This window comes from Triticum aestivum, chromosome 6D (genome assembly GCF_018294505.1).
Source record: "Triticum aestivum cultivar Chinese Spring chromosome 6D, IWGSC CS RefSeq v2.1, whole genome shotgun sequence".
NCBI lineage: Eukaryota > Viridiplantae > Streptophyta > Magnoliopsida > Poales > Poaceae > Triticum > Triticum aestivum.
The window spans coordinates 483,327,926-483,338,993 of NC_057811.1; the positions used below are offsets into that span (position 1 = coordinate 483,327,926).

The 11,068-nt window shown below is 42.3% G+C and overlaps 1 protein-coding gene across 1 annotated transcript; it reads right to left on the minus strand.

Moving 5' to 3' along the window:
• Positions 1-1,269: 1,269 nt before the first annotated feature.
• LOC123142178 (uncharacterized) lies at positions 1,270-3,046 on the minus strand. The gene is made up of 3 exons (XM_044561181.1): positions 2,906-3,046; positions 1,937-2,818; positions 1,270-1,800 (listed from the first exon to the last, which is right to left on the minus strand). Exons 1-3 carry the CDS (start codon positions 2,936-2,938, stop codon positions 1,285-1,287), a joined length of 1,431 nt encoding a protein of 476 aa, XP_044417116.1. The 5' UTR covers positions 2,939-3,046; the 3' UTR covers positions 1,270-1,284.
• Positions 3,047-11,068: the final 8,022 nt, after the last annotated feature.

The following is an 11,068-nucleotide window of genomic DNA, read 5'->3' on the forward strand; positions in this document are numbered from 1 at the left end:
ATAGATATGTTTGGGACGCATCATGCCCCCTCCCCCACCGCCATTGCCGTGGGATGTTGTGCCCCCTCCTCCGTCACCTCCGGGTGCTGCCGCTGCAATGGGAAAGAGACGAACAATCCTACAAATTTCTTGTCTGCAGCTAATGTAAAAATTTATATGAACATGTATAAAGAAACACTAAGAAAACTTATTATAGGATTCAGTCCTACAAATCAAACAATGAAAAATCTACATGGAAAATTTTCTAAATAATCTAATCATGCAACTGCCTATGGAGATTCTTTGAATAAAAGGAGATGCCCTATAATGCTGCATTTTTCCTTGCGCGGCATCCAAGTCCTTATTCTTGTAGGAACATGCCATGACTTTTCAGTCTAACATTTTCTACTCCCAACGTTGTTGGAATCATGCGTTCCAAAGGGCCCCTTAGCTTTTACCATTTCCAGCAAGTAAGAGAAAAATATTCTACTTGAAAAATATAAATAGCAACACACTGATGTGCTCATCCAAAATCAGATCAGTCATTTTGTTGTTGTCGATGCAAGCAACAAAACCATAGCAATCATCGGAGGATATGAAAAATCAAATTAACCAACTGGAATCATGCTAGCTGCAGCTATAGCCGGCCAAATACACAAGCACTCAACTTTCTCTTGTGCCAGTTCAAAAAAAAAAAAGAACACAAGAACTTCTTTCGGGCACAAATAGCCAACATGCAAAGTCGCTAACCCCACATCACGTCAGATAAATCATGTGTTCAAAACCCAAGTGCAGAGGTCGTTGATGAACTGATCGATCGTTGCAAATCTTCAGCAAAGTTGCAGAGCTGCTCCCGAATGGAGCTCATCATCGCGCCGGAGCTGGCCGCTGGGGACGGACCACTGTGCAGCAGCCCCTACTTTTGCGGCGAGCTCCTCGGCGTGCACCCCGCGCCGGCGGCAACCAGGGACAGGAACGCTGCCGTTTTCTACGTGCATTTTCTTCTTCCAGCAAAGCTGTTGTCAGCAAAGTTTGTATTTCAGTGTCCATGAAAAACAGAGTGTCGTGGCTCTCATAAATACAAGATAGAAAAAAAAAACAGACCATCATTCGAACTGAATATTGACTGTATTCAACATAAGCACGATACTGCACGACCAAAACATAAACGTGCTTATTTTATCTGATTCATTTGTCGAAAATAGCTAAATGAGTCGTTCGAACAAATTGGTAGCCGAGATGCATTTCTGCAGAATATGCAATAGCGCGGACGTAGGGTCTTTCAGATAGAGGTTCATCTTCCACTCAACCTAATGAGCGGAAGTGAATAATAGGAGAAGCCGTAGCCGACGCTGCTGTCATCTTCTCCCTCAACAAACCAAACTCCTCGCTGGTCCGTGGATAACTCGAAGGACGAACCGCCGCCTGAGGAAACTTTTCGAAACACAATGGGCACACCTTCCTGGCGTGCAGGGATACCTCCCTGATGTTCGCCGCAGCTTGAATGACGCGTCTAACGTATCCGATGAAATTGTCATCGGACTGGAAGCCGTAGATAGTTAGCCTTGCCAGATTCTTCTGCTTAAAATGAGGATCAGATGGTTCCCACTTCACATCCGTTTTCATGTGACTCTTTTGTGACTCCTTTTGGCACTTATGATCCCATACTGCGATGGAAAGCTCCTCTAGGTATGGTGCAGCTTCAAGAAGGAACATTGTCCAAGCAACATCACATTCTTCAGGAAGATTGTCCAAATCCACAAGCCGCAGTTTGGCGAGCACAGGAGCAAGCACTTTTGAGCGTTCTGGTTGAACCCAAATCTGGGATAGACAAAACAAATTAGAAGTGATAATGTGTTTGCATCATCAAGTTATGCGTAACTAAATTACTACCATCGGATATATGCATCACATACACAATTAATGAGAATGGGATAGAGGTGATTAGAGTGAGTACCTTTTCACTTCGAAACTCCAGATACAGATGGCTTACAGTGGGGGCATTAGCAAGCAGCTTGCTTAGGTTGAGGGTCTTGCCTGAAATATTTGCATTAGCAAGACTGAGCTTCCAAAGCTGAGGGACAGTGCCAAGAACCAAGGGATTTTCATCACAAGGCCAATTATTGTAGGTCATCTGCTGGAGCTTTGGTAGAAAGTCAAGCACCACTGTTTTAAACTCCCCATAGGTGATAACAAGCTCAACAAGTTGAGCGTGTTGTACATGCAGCACGGAACGGACCCCCGCATCACACTCAAAGAAAGACAGGGACTGGAGCCGCTTGCAGGTGCTAAGAATATTGGGTATGTCCGATTCACCAAACCTCATATTCTGCAGTTGCAGCCGTGTGAGGCCAGCAAATGCATCTGGACAATCTTTTAGAAAATCATTGAACTGCTTAGCGAAGAGCAGGAAATGTTCCCCTGTGCAATTAAATGAATCCCTCAGTGTCAAGATTTCAAACCCGGCGGCATCTAGTTTCTGAGTCGCCATAGCGAGCGCAACAGCGTTGCCGATGGGGAGACCGCGAGGACTCAAGAAGAATTTGACCTTCAGCTTGCGAACGGTGATCTGGGGAGACCTTTTACTAAGGATGTTTGCCGTCACGTTGGCCACAACGCCGTTCATTCGCACCAAATCGCGAGGGCTGAGATCGATGACAATCTGGGAGAGCATGCCGGGCAGCTTCTGCATTTGCTTCGAGAGGATGCAGGTTTTGACAGCATCAAGCGTGCCCACCCTCTCGAGGATGTTGAGCAGCACGTCATTGGGCAGCTTGCTTAGCATGTCATCGTTGGGCAGCTTGCCTAGCATGTCATCACTGCGAGCTGCTTTCTTCGACTGCAATTAACCAGGGGGAAATTAGTCATCCGTGATGGATCGATGCACATCAAGGAAAAAATTACAATAACAAAACACAAGACTTACATCACGGCGGCGGCGACCCCTATTGAACTTCATGGTAACCAGATCCAAAAAACAGGACAAGGACGGCGAACTTGCGTCGATAAACAAACAAAACGCAAGAAATCTTATATTCTTGAAATTATGCTCCTTTCATGCCCGACGATCGACGACGCCCGGGCTGAGCTTATTATAGCCTCCTCCGATCCTCCTCCTCCTAAAAGAGGAGACGGGCAAGGAGACGGAGGAGGCTTTCCAATCTTATTGAAGCTAGCGTAGAATTCGGAAACCGACTGATTCACTGTTATTTCACAAGAGGCAGACATATATAAAAGTAGCTCCTTTTTCTCATACAAACCGAAGTCGATCCCTTCCTTCTTCGAACTACAGAACGAAATTGGCACCTGACCCTTCCTTCTTCGAATCCGACTGCAGAATGGATTTGATCTCCTTCATCTAGAGCATCCGGAGGGACGTGTTTTTTTTTTGAAACGAAGGCAAAAATGCCTTATCGATTAATTAAGAAGAAGAGAATTGCCCAATTAATTAACGAAAAACCGAGCAAAACCGGTACAAATAGATCACATGAGGACTACTCGCGAAGAAAGAAACTTCATGGCCCCATGGTCAACCCGACAACCATACAAACCACACAACAACCTCGATCCCTCGCACTTCTACGTCGCAACGAAACCCTCAACGAAACCAAGGTTAAAGAGAACGGACACCACCAAATCCACGGAGGCGAGCCAATCGGAGATGATAGTCGAAGAGACCGAGTATCATCCATTAAGCAGCCGCGGACGCCTTACCAATGGCGCCACTCTTCTTGCCAATGCTCCTGAGAGCCTTCTTCACCTTCTTGATTTTGCCCGTAGAAGCCTCCTCCGCTAGAAGGAAAGCAATTGCCATGCTAGACCCAAGGCTACCTGCCTCCAAACTGACGAGCAAGCCGCAAAGCTTTTTCGCGAAGACCTCCTCATCTCACGGTCAAAGACGGTCGACCGGATGGACATCGGTGCCTCGGAATTAGGTGCCAAAGCACGTACCTCATCAACCTCGACACACATAGACGCCACCTGAGCAACAGCCACAGGTGAGAGAGCAATAGCGGCATCCAAACCTCCATGGTCCATAAAGACGAGCGGCTGGCTAGGCTCCAACGACGGCGGTGAGGTCGTAGCCAGCATCTCCACACTAGTAGAAAACAAGGCATTGGTTCGGCCCTCGTAATACCATTAATCCCGGTTCGCTCACGAACCGGGACCAAAGGAGGCAACTGTCCCGGTTTGTGAGCCCAGGGGGCCGGCCGGGCCACGTGGGCCACTGGTCCCGGTTCGTCTGGACCTTTTGGTCCCGGTTCTATGCACGAACCGGGACCAATGCGCCTCGCCCCTGGCCCATAACCATTAGTCCCGGTTTGTGCCACAAATCGGGACTAAAGGGTTGGTCCTCGTTGCGGTCAGAGTTTAGTCCTACCTCGCCAACTGAAGGGCGCTCACACCGATTTATAAGCCCGTCCCTCTCTGCCTTGTTGAGCTCCTCTCAAAATGAAAATAGATGCCCTTATACAGGGAATTTGACCTAAATTCAGAGTGAATTTCTTTGAAATTCATAGAAATTTATTATGAATTTAGGTTGAATTCTCTCTATAGGCGCATCTATGCTCTTTTTTTATGTTGGGGTTGGCGATCTTTACAGACTTTTTGTGTGTTGAATATGCACCATTCAAAATCAGTCTCTGCTTTGAATGGTTCATTTTGAACACACAAAAAGTCTGGAGTTCAAATAAGTTCAAGAAAATGAAATCCCTTTATAACAGATGAGTTTTCATCCGAAACCCTGATACTTCAAAAGAGATTGTCCATTTTGTTCACGAAGTGCATCCACCTTTTGCCGGGACCCTCTCAACTTTTTAGCACATGCTATGTGGGTGAAATGATGATACCATGCCAACTTTCAACCTTTTCAGAGTTCATTTGTAGGGTTTTTCAATTTCAAGTTCATTTGAAATGCTTTTCAATTTTAGGGTCTTATAGCTCAAAATAATTAGTATTTTTGAACATTTATTTAAAAGTGTGAATATATTTCTAAATTTAAAACAAAATTTGAAAAATTTGAAGTTTAAAATTTTAAACAAAAAAATTAAATTCCGATCATTTTTTGAATTTTTTAACATTTATTGAGAAACTTGTAGGACTTTCAAAATTTCAAACATTAAAAAAATGAATACTGAACATTATTTTTTTTTAAAGCACAAAGTTTAAGAACTCCAAACAGAAGAACGAACAATTTTTTTGCAGGTGAAAACAATCTTTGAATTTATAAAATATAGAAACACAAAAAATAAAAAATAAAAATAAAATAGACAAAAATGAAAACCAAAAAACCTAACAAAAAACAATAAAAGAGGCAGCTAGAAGGTTCCCAAGACAGTTAATTTTATTTTATTTTTTGCTTAGAAGGTTCCAGAACAGAACACCTATGTGTACCGCTATAATGGGTCGGCCCATTGCACTCCTCCTGTGCGATGCTAGAATCTTAAAAGTCCTGTAGTTTGCTAATTGCGATACATGTCAAGAATCGCTCGCGACAGCATGGACCAATCCATTAGTGGGAGTGTAGGAAACCTTCTGGCGGTATTGGGAAGGTTCTTCCTCCGGTTTAGGAACTTAAGCTCGGTTTTGGGAAGGGTCTGTCCGTTTTTTATTTTCTACACCAGTTTTCTTGGGTTTTGTTTTAAAAGAACCTGGGTTTCAGTTCCTATTTTCCCTTTCTTGTTTTACTTCAATTTTTTATCCGTGATCATTTTTAAAATTCTTGAATACTTATTTGCATTCCCACAATTTCCTTCAAAATGCACAATCGTTTAAAAGATGTATTTTAATTTTTTTACATTTTCTAAAATTGGTCAACATTTTTTTAATTTGCAAAAAATCCAAATTATGATATTATTTCAAAATCATAAGTATTTTTTCAAATTCATGAAGTATTTTTGAATTCATAAACGAAATGTTAAAATTCAATGCATGAAAAATAACAAATGAAGTCAGAAAGGATTGAAAAATGATGATGTGGCTTTAAATCGTGCATTTTCAACACACAAAAAGTCAGGAGTTCAAATAAGTTTTAAAAAATAAAATCCCTTTGTAACAGACGAGTTTCCGTATGAAATCCTGATACTTGAAAGAGATTGTCCGTTTTGTACACGAAGTGCATCCAGTTTTTGCCGTAACCCTCTCAACTTTCTTGCACATGCTATGTGGATGAAATGATGATACCATGCCATTTTTAACCTTTTCAGAGTTCATTTGAAATGCTTTTCAATTTTAGGGTCTTATAGCTCAAAATAATTAGTAAATGCATGAAAAATAACAAATGAAGTCAGAAAGGATTGAAAATGATGATGTGGCTTTGAATGGTGCATTTTGAACACACAAAAAGTTAGGAGTTCAGATAAGTTTTAAAAAATGAAATCCCTTTCTAACAGACGAGTTTCCGTATGAAATCCTGATACTTTGAAAGAGATTGTCCGTTTTGTACACGAAGTGCATCCAGTTTTTGCCGTAACCCTCTCGACTTTCTTGCACATGCTATGTGGATGAAATGATGATACCATGCCAAATTTCAACCTTTTCAGAGTTCATTTGAAATGCTATTCAATTTTAGGGTCTTATAGCTCAAAATAATTAGTAAATGCATGAAAAATAACAAATGAAGTCAGAAAGGATTGAAAAATGATGATGTGGCTTTGAATGGTGCATTTTGAACACACAAAAAGTCAGGAGTTCAGATAAGTTTAAAAAAAATGAAATCCCTTTGTAACAGACGAGTTTCCATATGAAATCCTGATACTTTGAAAGAGACTGTCCGTTTTGTACACGAAGTGCATCCAGTTTTTGCCGTAACCCTCTCAACTTTCTTGCACATGCTATGTGGATGAAATGATGATACCATGCCAACTTTCGACCTTTTCAGAGTTCATTTGAAATGCTTTTCAATTTTAGGGTTTTATAGCTCAAAATAATTAGTAAATGCATGAAAAATAACAAATGAAGTCAGAAAGGATTGAAAAATGATGATGTGGCTTTGAATGGTGCATTTTAAACACACAAAAAGTCAGGAGTTCAAATAAGTTTTAAAAAATGAAATCCCTTTGTAACAGACGAGTTTCCGTATGAAATCCTGATACTTTGAAAGAGATTGTCCGTTTTGTACACGAAGTGCATCCAGTTTTTGTCGTAACCCTCTCAACTTTCTTACACATGCTATGTGGATGAAATGATGATACCATGCCAACTTTCAACCTTTTCAGAGTTCATTTGAAATGCTTTTCAATTTTAGGGTCTTATAGCTTAAAATAATCAGTAAATGCATGAAAAATAACACATGAAAAATAACAAATAAAATAAATAAGTAATTAGAAACAAAATAATATAAACTTTATTAAAATATATAAGTAGAAACAAAATAAAATAAACTTTAATAAAATTTATGAAACTAAAATTAACAAAGTATTTTCTGTTCAAAACATTATAAGAAACCTCTAGTATTATTGAAACTAAAATCATATAAAATTGATGCAACTAAAATTATCGAAGTATTTTCTGTTCAAAATCATTAAAAGCAAAAAGAATTTTCATAAAGAACTTTTTTTGATAGAAACTCTAATAGCAAAAAGAATTATCATAAAGTAAAATAAATAAGTAATTACAAACAAAATAAAATAAATAAGTTTTTTGTTGTAAGTAGAAACAAAACAAAATAAATAAAGCAAAAAAACAAAAAACAGGCAAAAAATAAAAAATATGCCACCTACTGGGCCACCACGGCCTGAATACGACTAGAAACCCATCGATGGGCCAGGATTCTGGCCCGCAGAAGGCCTAGTAAGCCCATCAGGCATAGCAGTGACAATTAGGCCCGTAAGCCTGCAATGGAGAGGAGCTCGAGAGGGGTGCGGTAGTGGGACTTATAAACCACTGCGCGCCCCTCTCAACTAGCGAGGTGGGACTAAACTTTCGACGCGGGCGCAGCAGCACAAGGCCTTTGGTCCCGGTTGGTGGCACCAACCAAGACTAAAGGGGTGCATTGGTACCGGTTCGTGGCGCCAACCGGTACCAATGCCACCCCTTTAGTCCCGGTTGGTGCCCTTTGGGCTGCTGAAAAGAGGCCGTTGGTCTCGGTTGGTGGCACCAACCGGGACTAAAGGTGGCGTTGGTCCCGGTTGGTGCGACGAGCCGGGACCAAAGCCTTTCCTATATAAGAAACACTTGGCGAAAATTCAGAATTTCATCGCCAGTTGCCCCCGGCGACGCCGACCTCCTCGACGCCGCAAGGCTGCCCCGCCGCCGTCGCCATCGCCCGTGCCCCCGAGCCCACGCCGAAGCCGTCCGCCGCCCCGAGCCCACGCCGACGCCGTCCGCCACCCACGCCGTCTCCCTCTGCCGCCTCCGAGCACGCCCGGCCACGCCCCTGCGCCACGACCCGCCCCCACCGACGCCGTCGTGGCCGGCCACGCCCCTGCCCCGGCCCGCGCCCCCCACCGTGGCCGTCGCCGACGCCCTCGCTGCCCCCACCGTCGCCCTCGCCGCCCCCGCCGTCGCCCTCGCCGGCCGCCCCCGATGTGAGCCGCCACCGCCACTGCTCTGTTCAGTGCTTTTTATTCATATGTATGTGGTAGCTATATGATGAATGGATGTGGCTATGTATGTATGAATATAATGTTCATAGCATTTTGTTTATATATTTATTTTTTCATATATGTATTAATTTTTTATTTAGGTTGTTAGTAGATATCGATTTTAGGTTAGTGCATTTTAGGTTAGTGTAGAGGAAAAAGTAAAATTAGTAAGTACTACTTGATTTTAGGTTAGCGCTTAGTAGTTGAACTGGTTGCTTTAATAAAACTACTTTATTTTACTATATAGAGAAGTAGTTTATTTTTAGTAAGTATTACTTTATTTTATTTATAGTAAGTGCTTAGTAGTTGAACTAGTTTATTTAATAAAAACTACTTTATTTTATTATATGTTGAAGTAGTTTATTTTTAGTAAGTACTACTTTATTTTATTTATAGTAAGTGCTTAGTAGATAGTTGAACCAGTTGATTTAATAAAACTACTTTATTTTACTATATATAGAAGTAGTTTCTTTTTAGCAAGAAAATTAATAGAACTAGTTTATTTTTTTAGTTAAAGCAATTATTCCCGCATCGACGTCGACGATGCCAATCCCGCATCCTCGTCGTCGACTCGGCGGAGGAGGCCGGCTTGATCAGAGGGGCCATGTCCGGGACTGGGCTCCGCCGGGCTGGTTTCGGGAGGTGCTACCTTCCGGGGGGGCGTAGGCTGGTGAGGAGCCAGCCCGTCGTTGACCCGATCCTTGTTTGGTGGCGGTCGCGTGGGCCAGTGACGGTGCCGAGGCTTCCGGACACCGCGGAGGTGGTACGTCACCGTGTCAGCGAGGAGGACCAGCACGTCCGTCGCTACATGGTTGTGTTGGAGGGCAGGTTCGACAATACCTGGCAGGTTCTTCAGGGATCTCACTGGAGCTATGATCCTGTGATGGTTCCTTCCCTTTGGGTGTCCACCGCCCGCGCCGATACCCGTCGGGCGCTACGGTTCTAGCTGTACTGGCGATATGTATGATAGTATTCGAGGTGTATTAGTGATAATATTCGATGATGTACGGACGCATGGAGATGATGTAGTTTTGCTTATAATTGAATGCATCCTAATTTGAATACTACTTTATTTTGTGATTTGATTTTGCTTATTGAATGCTCAAATTCGAAAACTACTCCTACTTTGAATGCTAAAATTGGAGAGCACTATGCAAGGCGTATGCATATGATTAGTTGATAGCTTATAGGGTTTTTGTTTTCGTAGAAATCTAGGAGCCCCCTCCATCATCCCCGCCGTCGTCCCCATCACCGACCCCCTCCGACCTCGAGGTGAGACCAGCCACGAACCGGTTTTAGAAAGATAATTAAACGATATTTCAGGTTGATTTTAAGTCTATTGAGTCTCCACCATATATGAGAGGACGAAGAATCCCGACTGTTGTCGTGGGGGTAGCTTCTCCTTCCTTCCCGTGTGCTAGACAATTTGGTGTAATGCACTCGGGAACGAAAGGAAGGAGCTACCATCACCGACGGTCGCAAATGTCTGAGAGGAATCAGTGAGGGAGAGTTCCACCATATATATATATATATATATATATATATATATATATATATATATATATATATATATATATATATATATATATGAGAGGACGAAGAATCCCGACTGTTGTCGTGGGGGTCGCTTCTCCTTCATTCCCGTGTGCTAGACATTTTGGTGTAATGCACTCGGGGATGAAAGGAGGAGCGACCATCACCAACGGTCGAATGTATACACCACGTGAGCTGAGAGTTTTCAAGAAAAGACTCGACAAACCGATAGTCAACCCGTGATGAATAATAATGATCTAACTTAGGTTTTTTAGTACATATATTTAATTGTAGACGTTTAATATTTGAATTATGAATATAGGAAATGTCGTACTCGGACGACGAAAGTCTCCCGGGGAAGTGCGACTGGTGCCTCGACGACCGAGGTCTGTGCGACAGGCCTCACCTGGACGAAGATTGGCGCTTCAGTATTAAGCTGGAGGAGACCTTCGATGTTGAAACGGTACGCAACGACGACAAGTGTTATTTTTTCATAATTAAGCACGACATCAACTATTTCAACGTGTACTTTTCATCTTTTACAATTCGACTAGCTTATCCCATGCCATACAAGACGCTACGTCTTGGAGATGATGGGTTTTGAATACCATGAAAGTATGGAAACAAAGAAAATTCACCTAAGGACCCATCATGATATAGATTTTGAAGTAAATCTGTATAATCCTGAGAGCGTAACCCATTTTGGTTGCAAAAATTGGGAAGCATTTTGCAAGATGTATGGTTTTGATGAGGGTATGCTTGTCACCATGGATCTTGGTGATCCTGACATCGAGCAAGACAATATGGACATTTGGGTCCTTGTTGATACGCCTCCAATTCTACCGCTATGTGAGTTTCTCAAACATAGTTATTAGCTAATTTATATTGTTCATTTCAAAATAGTTGACAGCTTATTTTCATTGACAACTTATTTTGATTGTTCAAACAATGTGCGGAACATGGTAGACAGA